The sequence below is a fragment of the Pseudophryne corroboree genome, chromosome 9, assembly GCF_028390025.1.
Source record: "Pseudophryne corroboree isolate aPseCor3 chromosome 9, aPseCor3.hap2, whole genome shotgun sequence".
In the NCBI taxonomy this organism is placed as follows: Eukaryota; Metazoa; Chordata; class Amphibia; order Anura; family Myobatrachidae; genus Pseudophryne; species Pseudophryne corroboree.
In genome coordinates, this window is record NC_086452.1 from 482032401 (window position 1) to 482058942 (window position 26542).

The following is a 26542-nucleotide window of genomic DNA, read 5'->3' on the forward strand; positions in this document are numbered from 1 at the left end:
CCATTGATTTATCCACTTTTAGTTTTGAAAGTTCTGTTAGGACCTTCTCCTCTGTAAATGTATTTTCATCTACCTTATTTTTATGAATGTCCTTGCAATTTAACTGTGGCCCCATCCCTTCTTCTGTAGTAAATACTGAGCAAAAATAATTATTTAGGTGATCTGCTATTGCCTTGTCTCCCTCCACCAAATGCCCACTCTCTGTCTTAAGTCTTATTATTCCTCCATTTGATTTTCTCCTTTCACTTATATACTTAAAAAAAGTTTTGCCCCCTTTATCTACTGATATGCCCCCAGTCACTTGTTATGCCCCATTAGATATGCCCCCAGGCAGTTGTTATGCCCCATTAGATATGCCCCCAGGCACTTGTTATGCCCCATTAGATATGCCCCCAGTCACTTGTTATGCCCCATTAGATATGCCCCCAAGTCACTTGTTATGCCCCATTAGATATGCCCCCAAGTCACTTGTTATGCCCCATTAGATATGCCCCCAGTCACTTGTTATGCCCCATTAGATATGCCCCCAGTCACTTGTTATGCCCCATTAGATATGCCCCCAGTCACTTGTTATGCCCCATTAGATATGCCCCCAGTCACTTGTTATGCCCCATTAGATATGCCCCCAAGTCACTTGTTATGCCCCATTAGATATGCCCCCAGTCACTTGTTATGCCCCATTAGATATGCCCTGTCACTTGTTATGCCCCATTAGATATGCCCCCAAGTCACTTGTTATGCCCCATTAGATATGCCCCCAGTCACTTGTTATGCCCCATTAGATATGCCCCCAGTCACTTGTTATGCCCCATTAGATATGCCCCAAGTCACTTGTTATGCCCCATTAGATATGCCCCCAGTCACTTGTTATGCCCCATTAGATATGCCCCCAGTCACTTGTTATGCCCCATTAGATATGCCCCCAGTCACTTGTTATGCCCCACTAGATATGCCCCCAGTCACTTGTTATGCCCCATTAGATATGCCCCCAGGCAGTTGTTATGCCCCATTAGATATGCCCCCAGTCACTTATTATGCCCCATTAGATATGCCCCCAGTCACTTGTTATGCCCCATTAGATATGCCCTCAGTCACTTGTTATGCCCCATTAGATATGCCCCCAAGTCACTTGTTATGCCCCATTAGATATGCCCCCAGGCAGTTGTTATGCCCCATTAGATATGCCCCCAGGCAGTTGTTATGCCCCATTAGATATGCCCCCAGGCAGTTGTTATGCCCCATTAGATATGCCCCCAGGCAGTTGTTATGCCCCATTAGATATGCCCCAGGCAGTTGTTATGCCCCATTAGATATGCCCCCAGTCACTTGTTATGCCCCATTAGATATGCCCCCAGTCACTTGTTATGCCCCATTAGATATGCCCCCAGTCACTTGTTATGCCCCATTAGATATGCCCCCAGTCACTTGTTATGCCCCATTAGATATGCCCCCAAGTCACTTGTTATGCCCCATTAGATATGCCCCCAGTGACTTGTTATGCCCCATTAGATATGCCCCCAGTCACTTGTTATGCCCCATTAGATATGCCCTGTCACTTGTTATGCCCCATTAGATATGCCCCCAAGTCACTTGTTATGCCCCATTAGATATGCCCCCAGTCACTTGTTATGCCCCATTAGATATGCCCCCAGTCACTTGTTATGCCCCATTAGATATGCCCCCAAGTCACTTGTTATGCCCCATTAGATATGCCCCCAGTCACTTGTTATGCCCCATTAGATATGCCCTGTCACTTGTTATGCCCCATTAGATATGCCCTGTCACTTGTTATGCCCCATTAGATATGCCCCCAAGTCACTTATTATGCCCCATTAGATATGCCCCCAGTCACTTGTTATGCCCCATTAGATATGCCCCCAGTCACTTGTTATGCCCCATTAGATATGCCCCCAGGCAGTTGTTATGCCCCATTAGATATGCCCCCAGGCACTTGTTATGCCCCATTAGATATGCCCCCAGTCACTTGTTATGCCCCATTAGATATGCCCCCAAGTCACTTGTTATGCCCCATTAGATATGCCCCCAAGTCACTTGTTATGCCCCATTAGATATGCCCCCAGTCACTTGTTATGCCCCATTAGATATGCCCCCAGTCACTTGTTATGCCCCATTAGATATGCCCCCAGTCACTTGTTATGCCCCATTAGATATGCCCCCAGTCACTTGTTATGCCCCATTAGATATGCCCCCAAGTCACTTGTTATGCCCCATTAGATATGCCCTGTCACTTGTTATGCCCCATTAGATATGCCCCCAAGTCACTTGTTATGCCCCATTAGATATGCCCCCAAGTCACTTGTTATGCCCCATTAGATATGCCCCCAGTCACTTGTTATGCCCCATTAGATATGCCCCCAGTCACTTGTTATGCCCCATTAGATATGCCCCAAGTCACTTGTTATGCCCCATTAGATATGCCCCCAGTCACTTGTTATGCCCCATTAGATATGCCCCCAGTCACTTGTTATGCCCCATTAGATATGCCCCCAGTCACTTGTTATGCCCCATTAGATATGCCCCCAGTCACTTGTTATGCCCCATTAGATATGCCCCCAGGCAGTTGTTATGCCCCATTAGATATGCCCCCAGTCACTTATTATGCCCCATTAGATATGCCCCCAGTCACTTGTTATGCCCCATTAGATATGCCCTCAGTCACTTGTTATGCCCCATTAGATATGCCCCCAAGTCACTTGTTATGCCCCATTAGATATGCCCCCAGTCACTTGTTATGCCCCATTAGATATGCCCCCAGTCACTTGTTATGCCCCATTAGATATGCCCCCAAGTCACTTATTATGCCCCATTAGATATGCCCCCAAGTCACTTATTATGCCCCATTAGATATGCCCCCAAGTCACTTATTATGCCCCATTAGATATGCCCCCAGTCACTTGTTATGCCCCATTAGATATGCCCCCAGTCACTTGTTATGCCCCATCAGATATGCCCCCAAGTCACTTGTTATGCCCCATTAGATATGCCCCCAAGTCACTTGTTATGCCCCATTAGATATGCCCCCAAGTCACTTGTTATGCCCCATTAGATATGCCCCCAGTCACTTGTTATGCCCCATTAGATATGCCCCCAGGCAGTTGTTATGCCCCATTAGATATGCCCCCAGGCAGTTGTTATGCCCCATTAGATATGCCCCCAGTCACTTTTTATGCCCCATTAGATATGCCCCCAGTCACTTGTTATGCCCCATTAGATATGCCCCCAAGTCACTTGTTATGCCCCATTAGATATGCCCCCAAGTCACTTGTTATGCCCCATTAGATATGCCCCCAGTCACTTGTTATGCCCCATTAGTTATGCCCTCAGTCACTTGTTATGCCCCATTAGATATGCCCCCAGGCAGTTGTTATGCCCCATTAGATATGCCCCCAGTCACTTGTTATGCCCCATTAGATATGCCCCCAGTCACTTGTTATGCCCCATTAGATATGCCCTGTCACTTGTTATGCCCCATTAGATATGCCCCCAAGTCACTTATTATGCCCCATTAGATATGCCCCCGTCACTTGTTATGCCCCATTAGATATGCCCCCAGGCAGTTGTTATGCCCCATTAGATATGCCCCCAGGCAGTTGTTATGCCCCATTAGATATGCCCCCAGTCACTTGTTATGCCCCATTAGATATGCCCCCAAGTCACTTGTTATGCCCCATTAGATATGCCCCCAGTCACTTGTTATGCCCCATTAGTTATGCCCTCAGTCACTTGTTATGCCCCATTAGTTATGCCCTCAGTCACTTGTTATGCCCCATTAGATATGCCCCCAGTCACTTGTTATGCCCCATTAGATATGCCCCCAGGCAGTTGTTATGCCCCATTAGATATGCCCCCAAGTCACTTATTATGCCCCATTAGATATGCCCCCAAGTCACTTATTATGCCCCATTAGATATGCCCCCGTCACTTGTTATGCCCCATTAGATATGCCCCCAGGCAGTTGTTATGCCCCATTAGATATGCCCCCAGGCAGTTGTTATGCCCCATTAGATATGCCCCCAGTCACTTGTTATGCCCCATTAGATATGCCCCCAAGTCACTTGTTATGCCCCATTAGATATGCCCCCAAGTCACTTGTTATGCCCCATTAGATATGCCCCCAAGTCACTTGTTATGCCCCATTAGATATGCCCCCAGTCACTTGTTATGCCCCATTAGTTATGCCCTCAGTCACTTGTTATGCCCCATTAGTTATGCCCTCAGTCACTTGTTATGCCCCATTAGATATGCCCCCAGTCACTTGTTATGCCCCATTAGATATGCCCCGTCACTTGTTATGCCCCATTATATATGCCCCCAGTCACTTGTTATGCCCCATTAGATATGCCCCCAAGTCACTTATTATGCCCCATTAGATATGCCCCCAAGTCACTTATTATGCCCCATTAGATATGCCCCCAGTCACTTGTTATGCCCCATTAGATATGCCCCCAGGCAGTTGTTATGCCCCATTAGATATGCCCCCAGGCAGTTGTTATGCCCCATTAGATATGCCCCCAGTCACTTGTTATGCCCCATTAGATATGCCCCCAGTCACTTGTTATGCCCCATTAGATATGCCCCCAGTCACTTGTTATGCCCCATTAGATATGCCCCCAGTCACTTGTTATGCCCCATTAGATATGCCCCCAGTCACTTGTTATGCCCCATTAGATATGCCCCCAAGTCACTTGTTATGCCCCATTAGATATGCCCCCAAGTCACTTATTATGCCCCATTAGATATGCCCCCAGTCACTTGTTATGCCCCATTAGATATGCCCCCAGTCACTTGTTATGCCCCATTAGATATGCCCCCAGTCACTTGTTATGCCCCATTAGATATGCCCCCAAGTCACTTATTATGCCCCATTAGATATGCCCCCAGTCACTTGTTATGCCCCATTAGATATGCCCCCAGTCACTTGTTATGCCCCATTAGATATGCCCCCAGTCACTTGTTATGCCCCATTAGATATGCCCCCAGTCACTTGTTATGCCCCATTAGATATGCCCCCAGTCACTTGTTATGCCCCATTAGATATGCCCCCAGTCACTTGTTATGCCCCATTAGATATGCCCCCAGGCAGTTGTTATGCCCCATTAGATATGCCCCCAGTCACTTATTATGCCCCATTAGATATGCTCCCAGTCACTTGTTATGCCCCATTAGATATGCCCCCAGTCACTTGTTATGCCCCATTAGATATGCCCCCAGTCACTTGTTATGCCCCATTAGATATGCCCCCAAGTCACTTGTTATGCCCCATTAGATATGCCCCCAGTCACTTGTTATGCCCCATTAGATATGCCCCCAAGTCACTTATTATGCCCCATTAGATATGCCCCCAGTCACTTGTTATGCCCCATTAGATATGCTCCCTCTAGTAGCGCCGCTTACACACACACAAAAAAAAACAACCCTAAAAAAACAATACTCATCAGACCCGCTCCTGCTTCCGGACCGATGCACTCCGCATTGGCCGCCCGCTCCTCGGAACTATGGGAGAGATGTCATGACATCTCTCCCATTGCGCACAGCTGCACACTGGCAGAGCCAGAAGCCGGAGCCATGGAGTGAGCTCCCCCTTTTGGCTGCCGATGAGGGGGAAGGAGCCGGCGCCCACTGGTAACACAATCTCAGCGGGCGCACAGCATCACTTCACCCCGCTTCCAGGATCGATCAATACGTTGCGAACGCCGAGCGGATCCAGACGCTAATAGTGTACACTGCCGCTCCATGAACCTGCAGTGAACACTGACGCTCCGTCACACAGCCGCCTATGCTGCAACCGGGTTCCCTTCGTGTACAGCGTCTCAGACGGAAGCAGGAAAAAACAGTACATGGCGGGAGACTCGGAGGAAACTGGTCATGAATCGGGGGGAGGGGTGACCAGGAGAGCGTCTGACTCCCCACTGCTGACATCAACCCTAGGGATCGCGGCCTCAAACGACCCCTGGAGCCTATGATCCCTAAGGCCTAGCGCTGGTGCACTCTCAGTGGCAGCCGCGTCAGCAACTGTTTGGTAGACTCCTCCCAAAACAGTGCGGCTGTGTCCGTGTTCCCCCTCTAAGCGGAACCGATGCCTTACCTTCTCCCCGTGCTCCGGCCACAGCCTGGTACCGTCTGCTGGACCTGCTAGTATATCAGACACAGACGCCGCCGAAACAGCACTGTACTCGTGGGTAAGCGTTGTTGCAACCTGGCGGAGAGTTGTTGGAGCGACCCTTTCTAGGGTACGTATAATACGCTTTTTAGAAAAATCACTCAGAAAAATAGTAAGACTATAAAAATAAAATAAAAAAACCTTATGGCTGCTAAAAACCAGTAGCCCGCTGACCATGATCCAGCTCCTGCCGCACCAAACAAAAAAACTATTTGCCTGAGCCAGGAGGCGGGATATATGGAAGGGCCCACTGCACGCTGGGAGGTCAGAAAGCTTTGACCGATTGTGCAAGATCTGCTGTTGCGTCATCATATCCCAATGTTATCCTGTGGATAATCTGTGGACCCTGCAGGAGAAAAGGAGTAAACAAAAGGTAAGTTTTACCATAACTCGTATTTTCTTCTTCAGGGTCCATAGGCATCGGGGATGTCCCAAAACAGCTGTTCAAGGGAGGGGATCCTCCTGAGCAGAGAGGAGAATCCAGCGACCAAATGAAGCATCCTGAGAGGCAAATGTATCAAAGGCATAGAACCAAAGAACGGTGTGGACAGAAGACCATGTGGCCACCTTGCATAGTTCAGCAGAAGCGCCACGGCGGACTACCCATGAAGGCCCAACAGATGGAGTAGAATGGGCATAGACTGCACAGGGAGGTCAGCCTGCATGTAAGCCTGTGAGATAGTCATGTGAAGCCATCCGGCCAGACCCACTTGTGGAATCCATATAGAACAAAGAGGGAGTCCATTTTCATGATGGAGTTGTTACGGTCCATGTAAATCTAAAGAGCACAAACCAAATCCAAGGAGGCCTCCCCCTCCGAGAGGTCTGGGAATTGAAAGGCCAGACCCAACATTTCTTTGTTAAGATGGAAACTGGACAACACCTTGGGTAGGTAGCCAAGTTGGGTTTGAAGGACATCTGTCCCGATGGAAGATTAGGAAGGGGGAGTGACAGGAGAGCGCCCCTAACTCGGGCACCCTACGGGCATATGCAATAGCCAGAAGAAAAAGAGCCTTCACTGTCAGCCATTTGAGGCCCACTGAGTGCAGATGCTCAAACGGGTACTCCTGTAGTGCCTGGAGAACCACTGACAAATCCCACAGAGCCACTGGAGGGACAAAGGGAAAATGAATACGAAGGACACCTTGAAGAAAGGTGTGAACATCCGGCAGTGGAGCAATTTGTTGCTAAAATCAGACTGACAGAGCAGAGACGTGCACTTTCAGAGATGCCAGGCAGAGTCAGAGATCAAATTCAGCATGGAGAAAGGCAAGGATACGGGAAACTCAGAAAAAAACTAGAGGGCCATAGTGTCTAGCAGCACACCACTGACAGTAGGTATGTCACACACCATAATAGATACAGTGCGGGAGAAACCTTTGGACGGATGACTCAAGTGCCACGCCAAAGAGACGAGCTAGATCCGGGTGCAGACAGGGATCCTGAAACAACAGGTCTGGTCAGTGTAAGGGGTAAGGGATTGTCTATGGAGAGACTCTGTAGATATGACAACCAATGGCTCTTGGGCCAGGCCGGAGCTACCAACATTATGGTGCCTCCTTCCTGTTTGAATTTTCGAAGCACCCTTGGAAGGAGGTAGACTGGAGTAATGAAGTCTGCCAACCTGAAGTTCCACTTCACTGCCAGGGCGTCCACGAAGGCTGCTTCTGCTCTTGTCCTGGACCCGTACACTGGAACCTTGAGGTGAGGCTATGAGGACCAGGTCCGGATGGCCCCATATGTCCACCAGGATCTGGAAGACTTCTGGGTGAAGAGCCCACTCGCCGGCGTGTCTGCTTCCCAGTTGAGTATCCCTGGGATGAACACCACCAAAATGGCCAAGAGATGGCAGTCAGCCCATCTGAGAATGTGTGCTACCTCCTACATCGCCAAAAGACTGCGAGTGCCTCCATGATGATTGAGATAGGCCACTGTAGTGGAGTTGTCGGACTGGACTTGGAGAGACCTTCCCTGGAGAATACTTCGTGTAGAGTGAGTGCTCTGTAGACAGCTTGGAGCCCCTGACATTGATTGGGAAGCAACTCTTTGTGGGAGTCCAACGGCCCTGAAAGGAGTGCTGACCAGTCACTGAGCCTCACCCGCAGAGACAGGCATCTGTGGTAAGGAGTACCCACTCGGGGATCCAGAATGGGCAACACTTGTCCAAGTGGCACGTATGGAGCCACCAGGATAGGGACAGGTGAACGTATGGAAAGGACAGCCTAGCGCTGCTTGCTCAAGTAAAATAAAAAAGTAAACTATAAAAGAAAAGTTTGGGGCCATTTAAAAGCATCCCCACTGTTAAAAAGGTGCATCTGGCTCCTTCTGGCACCAAGACAAAACTGAGTAGCCTAGGCCGGGGGCGGTGTATAGGGGGGGAATAACCGGAGCACTCTGGGAGCTCTGAAAAGCTTTTACTGTTTGGTGCCTAGTCCTATCCTTACTACCTACACCCCAATGACTTCCCTGTGGAGACTATGGACCCTGAAGAAGTAGTGAATTTTCAAGAGAGACACATATGGAATAAGTCCAACATCAAGCAACAGATGAGGCCTTCTGTCTTACACATCCGGAGGTATATGGAGATACACCTACTAACAGATCATAAACACTTTAGCCTCTCACTGGTGTACTGCTCTGGGGAAGACTCCCCTCGCAGGTTTGTAGGGTACAGCGCAACGGACTTAGAGTTAGTATTAGTGACCCCCGGTATTCAGACGCCTTGAAGGTGATCTGGGGGCTTACCATATCTTTGCAAATATATGCAACTGAGATCTCAGATTTATCTACCACCATGTAATTTTCAAAACCTGTTGCGTATTAACCAAAAAATATTGTTTTCTGCGCTAAATAAATAGTAAACAAATGCAGCACATACACTTTGGAAAAAATCAATGATTTCCCATTCAAATACTATAAGAAATTAAATGTATTAATGCGCAAATACGGTTTGTATGGTTACATATAATAAAATCAATAAAACATTACTTCCCTTCTCTTTTTTTGTTTGGGGAACAATGAACTCCTCAAATACCACCGAACAATACCACATGGATGACATCTCTAATTCTTGTTTCTGACATATCATTACACTGAGCATACACAGTACTCATACACGGAGTATTATTGTATATAGATAACATACACACATGAAGCCCGTCTCCTTACCAGTAACACTGACTGTTGTTCTGTAGCAGCTTCTCCACCATGTGCTCAACTCGTACAAACCAGCTGGGAACAGCTTTGTAAATAAGCGGCGTGTCTGATCTAAAGAGAGAACAATAAAGTTACTGGCGATAGTTACTGGGAGAGTGAGAGAACACTGCAGTTACTGGTGATAGTTACTGGGAGAGAGAGAGAGAACATTGCAGTTACTGGCGATAGTTACTGAGAGAGAGAGAGAGAGAGAGAGAACACTGCAGTTACTGGCGATAGTTACTGAGAGGGAGATAGAGAACACTGCAGTTACTGGTGATAGTTACTGAGAGAGAGAGAGAACACTGCAGTTACTGGTGATAGTTACTGAGAGAGAGAGAGAACACTGCAGTTACTGGCGATAGTTACTGAGAGGGAGAGAGAGAGAACACTGCAGTTACTGGTGATAGTTACTGAGAGAGAGAGAGAACACTGCAGTTACTGGTGATAGTTACTGAGAGAGAGAGAGAACACTGCAGTTACTGGTGATAGTTACTGAGAGAGAGAGAGAACACTGCAGTTACTGGCGATAGTTACTGAGAGAGAGAGAGAGAACACTGCAGTTACTGGTGATAGTTACTGAGAGAGAGAGAGAACACTGCAGTTACTGGTGATAGTTACTGAGAGAGAGAGAGAACACTGCAGTTACTGGTGATAGTTACTGAGAGAGAGAGAGAACACTGCAGTTACTGGCGATAGTTACTGAGAGGGAGAGAGAGAGAACACTGCAGTTACTGGTGATAGTTACTGAGAGAGATAGAGAGAGAGAACACTGCAGTTACTGGTGATAGTTACTGGGAGAGAGAACACTGCAGTTACTGGTGATAGTTACTGAGAGAGAGAGAGAGAGAGAACACTGCAGTTACTGGTGATAGTTACTGAGAGAGAGAGAGAACACTGCAGTTACTGGTGATAGTTACTGAGAGAGAGAGAGAGAACACTGCAGTTACTGGTGATAGTTACTGAGAGAGAGAGAGAACACTGCAGTTACTGGCGATAGTTACTGAGAGGGAGAGAGAGAGAACACTGCAGTTACTGGTGATAGTTACTGAGAGAGATAGAGAGAGAGAACACTGCAGTTACTGGTGATAGTTACTGGGAGAGAGAACACTGCAGTTACTGGGGATAGTTACTGAGAGAGAGAGAGAACACTGCAGTTACTGGTGATAGTTACTGAGAGAGAGAACACTGCAGTTACTGGCGATAGTTACTGAGAGGGAGAGAGAGAACACTGCAGTTACTGGTGATAGTTACTGAGAGAGAGAGAGAACACTGCAGTTACTGGTGATAGTTACTGAGAGAGAGAGAGAACACTGCAGTTACTGGTGATAGTTACTGAGAGAGAGAGAGAACACTGCAGTTACTGGCGATAGTTACTGAGAGGGAGAGAGAGAGAACACTGCAGTTACTGGGGATAGTTACTGAGAGAGAGAGAGAACACTGCAGTTACTGGTGATAGTTACTGAGAGAGAGAGAGAGAGAACACTGCAGTTACTGGCGATAGTTACTGAGAGGGAGAGAGAGAGAACACTGCAGTTACTGGTGATAGTTACTGAGAGAGATAGAGAGAGAGAACACTGCAGTTACTGGTGATAGTTACTGGGAGAGAGAACACTGCAGTTACTGGTGATAGTTACTGAGAGAGAGAGAGAGAACACTGCAGTTACTGGTGATAGTTACTGAGAGAGAGAGAGAACACTGCAGTTACTGGTGATAGTTACTGAGAGAGAGAGAGAACACTGCAGTTACTGGCGATAGTTACTGAGAGGGAGAGAGAGAGAACACTGCAGTTACTGGTGATAGTTACTGAGAGAGATAGAGAGAGAGAACACTGCAGTTACTGGTGATAGTTACTGGGAGAGAGAACACTGCAGTTACTGGTGATAGTTACTGAGAGAGAGAGAGAGAACACTGCAGTTACTGGCGATAGTTACTGAGAGGGAGAGAGAGAACACTGCAGTTACTGGTGATAGTTACTGAGAGAGATAGAGAGAGAGAATACTGCAGTTACTGGGAGAGAGAACACTGCAGTTACTGGCATTAGTTACTGAGAGAGAGAGAGAGAGAACACTGCAGTTACTGGCGATAGTTACTGGGAGAGAGAGAGAACACTGCAGTTACTGGTGATAGTTACTGGGAGAGAGAGAGAGAACATTGCAGTTACTGGGGATAGTTACTGAGAGAGAACACTGCAGTTACTGGTGATAGTTACTGGGAGAGAGAACACTGCAGTTACTGGCGATAGTTACTGGGAGAGAGAGAGAGAACACTGCAGTTACTGGTGATAGTTACTGGGAGAGAGAGAGAGAGAACACTGCAGTTACTGGTGATAGTTACTGTGAGAGAGAGAGAGAGAACACTGCAGTTACTGGCGATAGTTACTGAGAGAGAGAGAGAGAGAACACTGCAGTTACTGGCGATAGTTACTGAGAGGGAGAGAGAGAGAACACTGCAGTTACTGGTGATAGTTACTGAGAGAGAGAGAGAGAGAGAGAGAGAGAGAGAGAGAGAGAGAACACTGCAGTTACTGGTGATAGTTACTGGGAGAGAGAACACTGCAGTTACTGGCATTAGTTACTGAGAGAGAGAGAGAACACTGCAGTTACTGGCGATAGTTACTGGGAGAGAGAACACTGCAGTTACTGGCGATAGTTACTGAGAGAGAGAGAGAACACTGCAGTTACTGGTGATAGTTACTGGGAGAGAGAACACTGCAGTTACTGGCATTAGTTACTGAGAGAGAGAGAACACTGCAGTTACTGGCGATAGTTACTGGGAGAGAGAGAGAGAACACTGCAGTTACTGGGGATAGTTACTGGGAGAGAGAGAGAACACTGCAGTTACTGGTGATAGTTACTGGGAGAGAGAACACTGCAGTTACTGGCATTAGTTACTGAGAGAGAGAACACTGCAGTTACTGGCGATAGTTACTGAGAGAGAGAGAGAGAGAACACTTCAGTTACTGGCGATAGTTACTGAGAGGGAGAGAGAGAGAACACTGCAGTTACTGGCGATAGTTACTGAGAGGGAGAGAGAGAGAACACTGCAGTTACTGGTGATAGTTACTGGGAGAGAGAACACTGCAGTTACTGGCATTAGTTACTGAGAGAGAGAGAGAGAGAACACTGCAGTTACTGGCGATAGTTACTGGGAGAGAGAGAGAGTACACTGCAGTTACTGGGGATAGTTACTGGGAGAGAGAGAGAACACTGCAGTTACTGGGGATAGTTACAGAGAGAGAGAGAGAGAGAGAGAGAGAACACTGCAGTTACTGGCGATAGTTACTGGGAGAGAGAGAGAACACTGCAGTTACTGGCGATAGTTACTGGGAGAGAGAGAGAACACTGCAGTTACTGGGGATAGTTACAGAGAGAGAGAGAGAGGGAGAGAGAGAGAGAACACTGCAGTTACTGATGATAGTTACTGGGAGAGAGAGAGAGAACACTGCAGTTACTGGTGATAGTTACTGGGAGAGAGAGAGAACACTGCAGTTACTGGCGATAGTTACTGGGAGAGAGAGAGAACACTGCAGTTACTGGGGATAGTTACTGAGAGAGAGAGAGAACACTGCAGTTACTGGCGATAGTTACTGGGAGAGAGAGAGAACACTGCAGTTACTGGCGATAGTTACTGGGAGAGAGAACACTGCAGTTACTGGCGATAGTTACTGGGAGAGAGAGAGAACACTGCAGTTACTGGCGATAGTTACTGGGAGAGAGAACACTGCAGTTACTGGCATTAGTTACTGAGAGAGAGAGAGAGAGAGAGAGAGAACACTGCAGTTACTGGCGATAGTTACTGGGAGAGAGAGAGAACACTGCAGTTACTGGCGATAGTTACTGGGAGAGAGAACACTGCAGTTACTGGCATTAGTTACTGAGAGAGAGAGAGAGAGAGAGAGAGAGAACACTGCAGTTACTGGCGATAGTTACTGGGAGAGAGAGAGAGTACACTGCAGTTACTGGGGATAGTTACTGAGAGAGAGAGAGAGAGAACACTGCAGTTACTGGGGATAGTTACTGAGAGAGAGAGAGAGAGAGAGAGAGAGAACACTGCAGTTACTGGCGATAGTTACTGGGAGAGAGAGAGAACACTGCAGTTACTGGCGATAGTTACTGGGAGAGAGAGAGAACACTGCAGTTACTGGCGATAGTTACTGGGAGAGAGAGAGAACACTGCAGTTACTGGGGATAGTTACGGAGAGAGAGAGAGAGAGAGAGAGAGAGAACACTGCAGTTACTGGCAATAGTTACTGGGAGAGAGAGAGAACACTGCAGTTACTGATGATAGTTACTGGGAGAGAGAACACTGCAGTTACTGGGGATAGTTACTGAGAGAGAGAGAGAGAGAACACTGCAGTTACTGGCGATAGTTACTGGGAGAGAGAGAGAACACTGCAGTTACTGGCGATAGTTACTGGGAGAGAGAACACTGCAGTTACTGGCGATAGTTACTGGGAGAGAGAGAGAGAGAGAACACTGCAGTTACTGGCGATAGTTACTGGGAGAGAGAGAGAACACTGTAGTTACTGGCGATAGTTACTGGGAGAGAGAGAGAGAACACTGCAGTTACTGGTGATAGTTACTGGGAGAGAGAGAGAGAGAACACTGCAGTTACTGGTGATAGTTACTGGGAGAGAGAACACTGCAGTTACTGGGGATAGTTACTGAGAGAGAGAGAGAGAGAGAGAGAGAGAGAGAACACTGCAGTTACTGGCGATAGTTACTGGGAGAGAGAGAGAACACTGCAGTTACTGGTGATAGTTACTGGGAGAGAGAACACTGCAGTTACTGGTGATAGTTACTGGGAGAGAGAACACTGCAGTTACTGGGGATAGTTACTGAGAGAGAGAGAGAGAGAGAGAGAGAACACTGCAGTTACTGGTGATAGAAACTGAGAGAGAGAGAGAACACTGCAGTTACTGGCAATAGTTACTGGGAGAGAGAGAGAGAACACTGCAGTTACTGGCGATAGTTACTGGGAGAGAGAGAGAGAGAGAACACTGCAGTTACTGGGGATAGTTACAGAGAGAGAGAGAGAGAGAGAGAGAGAGAGAGAGAACACTGCAGTTACTGGCGATAGTTACTGGGAGAGAGAGAGAGAGAACACTGTAGTTACTGGGAGAGAGAGAAAACACTGTAGTTACTAGGAGAGAGAGAGAACACTGCAGTTACTGGCGATAGTTACTGGAAGAGAGAGAGAGAACACTGCAGTTACTGGCGATAGTTACTGGAAGAGAGAGAGAGAACACTGCAGTTACTGGCGATAGTTACTGGGAGAGAGAGAGAACACTGCAGTTACTGGTGATAGTTACTGGGAGAGAGAGAGAGAGAACACTGTAGTTACTGGGAGAGAGAGAGAACACTGTAGTTACTGGGAGAGAGAGAGAACACTGCAGTTACTGGCGATAGTTACTGGAAGAGAGAGAGAGAACACTGCAGTTACTGGGAGAGAGAGAGAACACTGTAGTTACTGGGAGAGAGAGAGAACACTGCAGTTACTGGCGATAGTTACTGGAAGAGAGAGAGAGAACACTGCAGTTACTGGCGATAGTTACTGGAAGAGAGAGAGAGAACACTGCAGTTACTGGCGATAGTTACTGGGAGAGAGAGAGAACACTGCAGTTACTGGCGATAGTTACTAGGAGAGAGAGAGAACACTGCAGTTACTGGCGATAGTTACTGGGAGAGAGAGAGAACACTGCAGTTACTGGTGATAGTTACTGGGAGAGAGAACACTGCAGTTACTGGCGATAGTTACTGGGAGAGAGAACACTGCAGTTACTGGCGATAGTTACTGGGAGAGAGAGAGAGAGAGAACACTGCAGTTACTGGCGATAGTTACTGGTAGAGAGAGAGAACACTGCAGTTACTGGGGATAGTTACTGGGAGAGAGAACACTGCAGTTACTGGGGATAGTTACTGAGAGAGAGAGAGAGAGAGAGAGAGAGAGAACACTGCAGTTACTGGCGATAGTTACTGGGAGAGAGAGAGAACACTGCAGTTACTGGCGATAGTTACTGGGAGAGAGAACACACTGCAGTTACTGGGGATAGTTACTGAGAGAGAGAGAGAGAGAGAACACTGCAGTTACTGGCGATAGTTACTGAGAGAGAGAGAGAGAGAACACTGCAGTTACTGGCGATAGTTACTGGGAGAGAGAGAAAACTGCAGTTACTGGCGATAGTTACTGGGAGAGAGAGAGAAAACTGCAGTTACTGGCGATAGTTACTGGGAGAGAGAGAGAAAATAAGATTTTACTCACCGATAAATCTATTTCTCGTAGTCCGTAGTGGATGCTGGGGACTCCTTCAGGACCATGGGGAATAGCGGCTCCGCAGGAGACAGGGCACAAAAAGTAAAAGCTTTTGGACCTAGGTGGTGTGCACTGGCTCCTCCCCCTATGACCCTCCTCCAAGCCTCAGTTAGGATACTGTGCCCGGACGAGCGTACACAATTAGGAAGGATTTTGAATCCCGGGTAAGACTCATACCAGCCACACCAATCACACCGTACAACTTGTGATCTGAACCCAGTTAACAGTATGATAACAGAGGAGCCTCTGAAAAGATGGCTCACTACAACAAAAACCCGATTTTGTTAACAATAACTATGTACAAGTATTGCAGACAATCCGCACTTGGGATGGGCGCCCAGCATCCACTACGGACTACGAGAAATAGATTTATCGGTGAGTAAAATCTTATTTTCTCTAACGTCCTAAGTGGATGCTGGGGACTCCGTCAGGACCATGGGGATTATACCAAAGCTCCCAAACGGGCGGGAGAGTGCGGATGACTCTGCAGCACCGAATGAGAGAACTCCAGGTCCTCCTCAGCCAGGGTATCAAATTTGTAGAATTTAGCAAACGTGTTTGCCCCTGACCAAGTAGCTGCTCTGCAAAGTTGTTAAGCCGAGACCCCTCGGGCAGCCGCCCAAGATGAGCCCACTTTCCTTGTGGAATGGGCTTTTACAGATTTTGGCTGTGGCAGGCCTGCCACAGAATGTGCAAGCTGAATTGTACTACAAATCCAACGCGCAATAGTCTGCTTAGAAGCAGGAGCACCCAGCTTGTTGGGTGCATACAGGATAAACAGCGAGTCAGATTTCCTGACTCCAGCCGTCCTGGAAACATATATTTTCAGGGCCCTGACTACGTCCAGCAACTTGGAGTCCTCCAAGTCCCTAGTAGCCGCAGGCACCACAATAGGTTGGTTTAGGTGAAACGCTGAAACCACCTTAGGAAGAAATTGAGGACGAGTCCTCAATTCCGCCCTATCCGAATGAAATATCAGGTAAGGGCTTTTATAGGATAAAGCCGCCAATTCAGATACTCGCCTGGCAGAAGCCAGGGCCAACAACATTACCACTTTCCATGTGAGATATTTTAATTCCACCGTGGCAAGTGGCTCAAACCAATGTGATTTTAGGAATCCCAAAACTACATTGAGATCCCAAGGTGCCACTGGGGGCACAAAGGGAGGCTGTATATGCAGTACCCCTTTTACAAAAGTCTGAACTTCAGGAAATGAAGCCAATTCTCTCTGAAAGAAAATCGACAAGGCCGAAATTTGAACCTTAATGGACCCTAACTTTAGGCCCATGGACAGTCCTGTTTGCAGGAAATGTAGGAAACGACCTAGTTGAAATTCCTCTGTCGGGGCCTTCTTGGTCTCGCACCACGCAACATATTTTCGCCAAATACGGTGATAATGCTGTGCGGTTACATCCTTCCTAGCTTTAATCAGGGTAGGAATAACTTCATCTGGAATGCCTTTTTCCTTCAGAATCTGGCGTTCAACCGCCATGCCGTCAAACGCAGCCGCGGTAAGTCTTGGAACAGACAGGGTCCCTGCTGAAGCAGGTCCCTTCTTAGCGGCAGAGGCCACGGGTCCTCTGTGAGCATCTCTTGAAGTTCCGGGTACCAAGTCCTTCTTGGCCAATCCGGAGCCACTAGTATAGTTCTTACTCCTCTCCGTCTTATAATTCTCAGTACCTTGGGTAAGAGAGGCAGAGGAGGGAACACATACACCGACTGGAACACCCAAGGTGTTACCAGAGCGTCCACAGCTATTGCCTGCGGGTCTCTTGACCTGGCGCAATACCTGTCTAGTTTTTTGTTGAGGCGTGACGCCATCATGTCCACCTTTGGTTTTTCCCAACGGTTCACAATCATGAGGAAGACTTCCGGATGAAGTCCCCACTCTCCCGGGTGTAGGTCGTGTCTGCTGAGGAAGTCTGCTTCCCAGTTGTCCACTCCCGGAATGAACACTGCTGACAGTGCTATCACATGATTTTCCGCCCATTGCAGAATCCTTGCAGCTTCTGTCATTGCCCTCCTGCTTCTTGTGCCGCCCTGCCTGTTTATGTGGGCGACTGCTGTGATGTTGTCCGACTGGATCAACACCGGCTGACCCTGAAGCAGAGGCTTTGCTAGGCTTAGAGCATTGTAAATTGCCCTTAGTTCCAGTATATTTATGTGAAGTGAAGTCTCCAGGCTTGACCACACTCCCTGGAAGTTTCTTCCTTGTGTGACTGCTCCCCAGCCTCTCAGGCTGGCATCCGTGGTCACCAGGATCCAGTCCTGAATGCCGAATCTGCGGCCCTCTAGGAGATGAGCACTTTGCAGCCACCACAGAAGAGATACCCTTGTCCTTGGAGACAGGGTTATTTTCTGATGCATCTGAAGATGCGATCCGGACCATTTGTCCAGCAGATCCCACTGAAAAATTCTTGCGTGGAATCTGCCGAACGGAATCGCTTCGTAAGAAGCCACCATTTTTCCCAGGACCCTTGTGCATTGATGCACTGACACCTTTCCTGGTTTTAGGAGGTTCCTGACTAGCTCGGATAACTCCCTGGCTTTCTCCTCCGGGAGAAACACCTTTTTCTGGACTGTGTCCAGAATCATCCCTAGGAACAGCAGACGTGTCGTCGGAATCAGCTGCGATTTTGGAATATTTAAAATCCACCCGTGCTGTTGTAGTACTTCTTGAGATAGTGCTACTCCGACTTCTAACTGTTCTCTGGACCTTGCCCTTATTAGGAGATCGTCCAAGTAAGGGATAATTAATACGCCTTTTCTTCGAAGAAGAATCATCATTTCGGCCATTACCTTGGTAAAGACCCGGGGTGCCGTGGACAATCCAAACGGCAGCGTCTGAAACTGATAATGACAGTTCTGTATTACGAACCTGAGATACCCTTGGTGAGAAGGGCAAATCGGGACATGGAGATAGGCATCCTTGATGTCCAGAGACACCATATAGTCCCCTTCTTCCAGGTTCGCTATCACTGCTCTGAGTGATTCCATCTTGAATTTTAACTTTTTGATATAAGTGTTCAAAGATTTTAGATTTAAAATCGGTCTCACCGAACCGTCTGGTTTCGGTACCACAAACAGTGTGGAGTAATATCCCTTCCCTTGTTGTAGGAGGGGTACTTTTATTATCACCTGTTGGGAGTACAGCTTGTGAATGGCTCCCAATACCGCCTCCCTGTCGGAGGGAGCTATTGGTAAAGCAGACTTCAGGAACCGGCGAGGGGGAGACGTCTCGAATTCCAATTTGTACCCCTGAGATACTACTTGCAGGATCCAGGGGTTCACTTGCGAATGAGCCCACTGCGCGCTGAAATTTCTGAGACGACCTCCCACCGTACCTGAGTCTGCTTGTAAGGACCCAGCGTCATGCTGAGGACTTGGCAGAAGCGGAAGAGGGCTTCTGTTCTTGGGAAGAAGCTGTCTGCTGCAGTCTTTTTCCCCTTCCTCTACCCCGGGGCAGATATGACTGTCCTTTTGTCCGCTTGCCTTTATGGGAACGAAAGGACTGATGCTGAAAAGACGGTGTCTTTTTCTGTCGAGAGGTGACTTGAGGTAAAAATGTGGATTTTCCAGCCGTTGCCGTGGTTACCAGGTCTGATAGACCGACCCCAAATAACTCCTCCCCTTTATACGGCAATACCTCCATGTGCCGTTTTGAATCCGCATCACCTGACCACTGTCGCGTCCATAACCCTCTTCTGGCAGAAATGGACAGCGCACTTACTCTTGATGCCAGAGTGCAAATGTCTCTCTGTGCATCTCGCATATATAGGAATGCATCCTTTAAATGCTCTATAGTCAATAATATATTGTCCCTGTCCAGGGTATCAATATTTTCAGTCAGGGAATCCGACCAAGCCACCCCAGCACTGCACATCCAGGCTGAGGCGATTGCTGGTCGCAGTATAACACCAGTATGTGTGTATATACTTTTAAGGATATTTTCCAGCCTCCTATCTGCTGGCTCCTTAAGGGCGGCCGTTTCTGGAGAAGGTAACGCCACTTGTTTTGATAAGCGTGTGAGCGCCTTATCTACCCTAGGGGGTGTTTCCCAACGAGCCCTAACCTCTGGTGGGAAGGGATATAGTGCCAATAATTTTTTAGAAATTAGCAGTTTTTTGTCGGGGGTAACCCACGCTTCATCACACACTTCATTCAATTCATCTGATTCAGGAAAAACTACGGGTAGTTTTTTCACACCCCACATAATACCCCTTTTCGTGGTACTTGCAGTATCAGAGATGTGCAAAACCTCCTTCATTGCCGTGATCATGTAACGTGTGGCCCTACTGGAAAATACGTTTGTTTCTTCACCGTCGACACTGGAGTCAGTGTCTGTGTCTGTGTCTGGGTCCGTGTCGACCCACTGAGGTAACGGGCGTTTTATAGCCCCTGACGGTGTTTGAGACGCCTGGACAGGCACTAACTGAGCTGCCGGCTGTCTCATGTCGTCAACAGTTTTCTGTAACGTGCCGACACTGTCACGTAATTCCTTAATTACGGCCATCCATTCAGGTGTCGACTCCCTAGGGGGTGACATCACCATTATAGGCAATTGCTCCGCCTCCACATCATTTTCCTCCTCATACATGTCGACACACACGTACCGACACCCAGCACACACACAGGGAATGCTCTGATAGAGGACAGGACCCCACTTAGCCCCTTGGGGAGACAGAGGGAGAGTTTGCCAGCACACACCAGAGCGCTATATATGTATAGGGACAACCTTACAATAAGTGTCTATCCCTTATAGCTGCTTATATCTGTTATTTTGCCAAATAAGTGCCCCCCTCTCTTTTTTACCCTGTTTCTGTAGTGCAGGATGCAGGGGAGATTCTGGGAGCCTTCCTACCAGCGGAGCTGTGTGGGAAAAATGGCGCTGTGTGCTGAGGAGATAGGCCCCGCCCCCTTCTCGGCGGGCTCTTCTCCCGCTTTTTTCTGGAAAACTGGCAGGGGTTAAATACATCCATATAGCCCAGGAGCTATATGTGATGTATTTTTTGCCAAATAAGGTAAATTCATTGCTTCCCAGGGCGCCCCCCCCCCAGCGCCCTGCACCCTCAGTGACCGAAGTGTGCTGAGAGCAATGGCGCACAGCTGCAGTGCTGTGCGCTACCTTATGAAGACAGGAAAGTCTTCTGCCGCCGATTTATGGACCTCTTCTTGCTTCAGCATCTGTAAGGGGGCCGGCGGCGCGGCTCCGGGACCCATCCATGGCTGGGCCTGTGATCGTCCCTCTGGAGCTAATGTCCAGTAGCCAAGAAGCCCAATCCACTCTGCACGCAGGTGAGTTCGCTTCTTCTCCCCTTAGTCCCACGCTGCAGTGAGTCTGTTGCCAGCAGGTCTCACTGAAAATAAAAAACCTAAGTATACTTTTACTTCTAAGCAGCTCAGGAGAGCCACCTAGATTGCACCCTTCTCGGCCGGGCACAAAGATCTAACAGAGATCTAACTGAGGCTTGGAGGAGGGTCATAGGGGGAGGAGCCAGTGCACACCACCTAGGTCCAAAAGCTTTTACTTTTTGTGCCCTGTCTCCTGCGGAGCCGCTATTCCCCATGGTCCTGACGGAGTCCCCAGCATCCACTTAGGACGTTAGAGAAAACTGCAGTTACTGGCGATAGTTACTGGGAGAGAGAGAGAACACTGCAGTTACTGGCGATAGTTACTGGGAGAGAGAAAGAACACTGTAGTTACTGGCGATAGTTACTGGGAGAGAGAGAGAACACTGCAGTTACTGGTGATAGTTACTTGGAGAGAGAGAGAACACTGCAGTTACTGGCGATAGTTACTGGGAGAGAGAAAGAGAGAGAGAGAACACTGTAGTTACTGGCGATAGTTACTGAGAGAGAGAGAGAGAACACTGCAGTTACTGGTGATAGTTACTGGGAGAGAGAGAGAACACTGCAGTTACTGGTGATAGTTACTGGGAGAGAGAGAGAACACTGCAGTTACTGGGGATAGTTACTGAGAGAGAGAGAACACTGCAGTTACTGGCGATAGTTACTGGGAGAGAGAGAGAACACTGCAGTTACTGGCGATAGTTACTGAGAGAGAGAACACTGCAGTTACTGGCGTTACTGGGAGAGAGAGAGAGAGAACACTGCAGTTACTGGCGATAGTTACTGGGAGAGAGAACACTGCAGTTACTGGGAATAGTTACTGAGAGAGAAAGAGAGAGAGAGAACACTGCAGTTACTGGTGATAGTTACTGGGAGAGAGAACACTGCAGTTACTGGGGATAGTTACTGAGAGAGAGAGAGAGAGAGAGAGAGAGAGAGAACACTGCAGTTACTGGCGATAGTTACTGGGAGAGAGAGAGAACACTGCAGTTACTGGTGATAGTTACTGGGAGAGAGAGAGAGAGAACACTGCAGTTACTGGGGATAGTTACTGAGAGAGAGAGAACACTGCAGTTACTGGCGATAGTTACTGGGAGAGAGAGAGAACACTGCAGTTACTGGCGATAATTACTGGGAGAGAGAGAGAACACTGCAGTTACTGGCGATAGTTACTGGGAGAGAGAGAGAACACTGCAGTTACTGGCGATAGTTACTGGGAGAGAGAGAGAGAGAACACTGCAGTTACTGGCGATAGTTACTGGGAGAGAGAGAGAACACTGCAGTTACTGGCGATAGTTACTGGGAGAGAGAGAGAACACTGCAGTTACTGGCGATAGTTACTGGGAGAGAGAGAGAACACTGCAGTTACTGGCGATAGTTACTGGGAGAGAGAGAGAACACTGCAGTTACTGGCGATAGTTACTGGGAGAGAGAGAACACTGCAGTTACTGGTGATAGTTACTGGGAGAGAGAGAGAACACTGCAGTTACTGGGGATAGTTACTGAGAGAGAGAGAGAGAGAGAGAGAGAGAGAACACTGCAGTTACTGGCGATAGTTACTGGGAGAGAGAGAGAACACTGCAGTTACTGGTGATAGTTACTGGGAGAGAGAACACTGCAGTTACTGGGAATAGTTACTGAGAGAGAGAGAGAGAAAACACTGCAGTTACTGGCGATAGTTACTGGGAGAGAGAGAACACTGCAGTTACTGGCGATAGTTACTGAGAGAGAGAACACTGCAGTTACTGGTGATAGTTACTGGGAGAGAGAACACTGCAGTTACTGGGGATAGTTACTGAGAGAGAGAGAGAGAGAGAGAACACTGCAGTTACTGGCGACAGTTACTGGGAGAGAGAGAGAGAACACTGCAGTTACTGGCGATAGTTACTGGGAGAGAGAGAGAACACTGCAGTTACTGGCGATAGTTACTGGGAGAGAGAGAGAACACTGCAGTTACTGGCGATAGTTACTGGGAGAGAGAGAGAACACTGCAGTTACTGGCGATAGTTACTGGGAGAGAGAGAGAACACTGCAGTTACTGGCGATAGTTACTGGGAGAGAGAGAGAACACTGCAGTTACTGGCGATAGTTACTGGGAGAGAAAGAGAACACTGCAGTTACTGGCGATAGTTACTGGGAGAGAGAGAGAGAACACTGCAGTTACTGGCGATAGTTACTGGGAGAGAGAGAGAACACTGCAGTTACTGGCGATAGTTACTGGGAGAGAGAGAGAACACTGCAGTTACTGGCGATAGTTACTGGGAGAGAGAGAGAACACTGCAGTTACTGGCGATAGTTACTGGGAGAGAGAGAACACTGCAGTTACTGGTGATAGTTACTGGGAGAGAGAGAGAACACTGCAGTTACTGGGGATAGTTACTGAGAGAGAGAGAACAGTGCAGTTACTGGTGATAGTTACTGGGAGAGAGAGAACACTGCAGTTAATGGCGATAGTAACTGGGAGAGAGAGAGAACACTGCAGTTACTGGCGATAGTTACTGGTAGAGAGAGAGAACACTGCAGTTACTGGCGATAGTTACTGGGAGAGAGAGAGAACACTGCTGTTACTGGCGATAGTTACTGGGAGAGAGAGAGAACACTGTAGTTACTGGGAGAGAGAGAGAACACTGCAGTTACTGGTGATGGTTACTGGGAGAGAGAACACTGCAGTTACTGGGGATAGTTACTGAGAGAGAGAGAGAACACTGCAGTTACTGGCGATAGTTACTGGGAGAGAGAGAGAACACTGCAGTTACTGGCGATAGTTACTGGGAGAGAGAGAGAACACTGCAGTTACTGGCGATAGTTACTGGGAGAGAGAGAGAGAACACTGTAGTTACTGGCGATAGTTACTGGGAGAGAGAAAGAGAACACTGCAGTTACTGGCGATAGTTACTGGGAGAGAGAGAGAACACTGTAGCTACTGGCGATAGTTACTGGGAGAGAGAACACACTGCAGTTACTGGCGATAGTTACTGGGAGAGAGAGAGAACACTGCAGTTACTGGCGATAGTTACTGGGAGAGAGAGAACACTGCAGTTACTGGTGATAGTTACTGGGAGAGAGAGAGAACACTGCAGTTACTGGTGATAGTTACTGGGAGAGAGAGAACACTGCAGTTACTGGTGATAGTTACTGGGAGAGAGACAGAACACGGCAGCAACTGGTGATAGTTACTGGGAGAGAGAGAGAACACTGCAGTTACTGGTGATAGTTACTGGGAGAGAGAGAGAGAACACTGCAGTTACTGGCGTTAGTTACTGGGAGAGAGAGAGAACACTGCAGTTACTGGCGTTAGTTACTGGGAGAGAGAGAGAACACTGCAGTTACTGGCGATAGTTACTGGGAGAGAGAGAGAACACTGCAGTTACTGGTAATAATTACTGGGAGAGAGAGAGAACACTGCAGTTACTGGTGATAGTTACTGAGAGAGAGAGAGAGAGAGAGAGAGAGAACACTGCAGTTACTGGTGATAGTTACTGAGAGAGAGAGAACACTGCAGTTACTGGTGATAGTTACTGAGAGAGAGAGAGAACACTGCAGTTACTGGTGATAGTTACTGGGAGAGAGAGAGAGAACACTGCAGTTACTGGTGATAATCACTGGGAGAGAGAGAACACTGCAGTTACTGGCGATAGTTACTGGGAGAGAGAGAGAGAACACTGCAGTTACTGGTGAAAGTTACTGGGAGAGAGAGAACACTGCAGTTACTGGCGACAGTTACTGGGAGAGAACACTGCAGTTACTGGCGATAGTTACTGAGAGAGAGAGAGAACACTGCAGTTACTGGCGATAGTTACTGGGATAGAGAACACTGCAGTTACTGGCGATAGTTATTGAGAGAGAGAGAACACTACAGTTAATGGCGATAGTTACTGGGAGAGAGAGAGAGAGAGAGAACACTGCAGTTAATGGCGATAGTTACTGGGAGAGAGAGAGAACACTACAGTTACTGGCGATAGTTACTGAGAGAGAGAGAACACTGCAGTTAATGGCGATAGTTACTGGGAGAGAGAGAGAGAGAGAACACTACAGTTACTGGCGATAGTTACTGGGAGAGAGAGAGAACACTGCAGTTACTGGTGATAGTAACTGGGAGAGAGAACACTGCAGTTACTGGTGATAGTAACTGGGAGAGAGAACACTGCAGTTACTGGTGACAGTTACTGAGAGAGAGAGAGAACACTGCAGTTACTAGGGATAGTTACTGAGAGAGAGAGAGAACACTGCAGTTACTGGGGATAGTTACTGAGAGAGAGAGAGAGAGAGAACACTGCAGTTACTGGTGATAGTTACTGAGAGAGAGAGAGAGAACACTGCAGTTACTGATGATAGTTACTGAGAGAGAGAGAACACTGCAGTTACTGGTGATAGTTACTGGGAGAGAGAGAGAACACTGCAGTTACTGGTGATAGTTACTGGGAGAGAGAGAGAACACTGCAGTTACTGGTGATAATTACTGGGAGAGAGAGAGAACACTGCAGTTACTGGTGATAGTTACTGAGAGAGAGAGAGAGAGAGAGAGAGAGAGAGAGAGAGAACACTGCAGTTACTGGTGATAGTTACTGAGAGAGAGAGAGAGAACACTGCAGTTACTGGTGATAGTTACTGGGAGAGAGAGAGAGAACACTGCAGTTACTGGTGATAATCACTGGGAGAGAGAGAACACTGCAGTTACTGGCGATAGTTACTGGGAGAGAGAGAGAACACTGCAGTTACTGGTGAAAGTTACTGGGAGAGAGAGAACACTGCAGTTACTGGCGACAGTTACTGGGAGAGAACACTGCAGTTACTGGCGATAGTTACTGAGAGAGAGAGAGAACACTGCAGTTACTGGCGATAGTTACTGGGATAGAGAACACTGCAGTTACTGGCGATAGTTATTGAGAGAGAGAGAACACTACAGTTAATGGCGATAGTTACTGGGAGAGAGAGAGAGAGAGAGAACACTGCAGTTAATGGCGATAGTTACTGAGAGAGAGAGAACACTGCAGTTACTGGTGATAGTTACTGAGAGAGAGAGAGAGAACACTGCAGTTACTGGTGATAGTTACTGAGAGAGAGAACACTGCAGTTACTGGTGATAGATACTGGGAGAGAGAGAGAACACTGCAGTTACTGGTGATAGTTACTGAGAGAAAGAGAGAACACTGCAGTTACTGGTGATAGTTACTGAGAGAGAGAGAGAGAGAACACTGCAGTTACTGGTGATAGTTACTGAGAGAGAGAGAACACTGCAGTTACTGGGAGAGAGAGAGAGAGAACACTGCAGTTACTGGTGATAGTTACTGGGAGAGAGAGAACACTGCAGTTACTGGTGATAGTTACTGGGAGAGAGAGAGAGAACACTGCAGTTACTGGTGATAGTAACTGGGAGAGAGAGAGAGAGAACACTGCAGTTACTGGTGATAATCACTGGGAGAGAGAGAACACTGCAGTTACTGGTGATAGTTACTGGGAGAGAGAACACTGCAGTTACTAGTGATAGTTACTGAGAGAGAG

General features: G+C 47.8%; 1 protein-coding gene across 1 annotated transcript in view; it reads right to left on the reverse strand.

Annotated features, from left to right (window-relative positions):
• Positions 1 to 26542, reverse strand: part of IARS1 (isoleucyl-tRNA synthetase 1) — a 513623-nt gene that overhangs the window by 244789 nt on the left and 242292 nt on the right. Inside the window, exon 12 of the mRNA XM_063941580.1 lies at positions 9350 to 9448. Coding sequence (XP_063797650.1) covers positions 9350 to 9448 — 99 coding nt within the window. The remainder of the gene's footprint in view (positions 1 to 9349; positions 9449 to 26542) is intronic.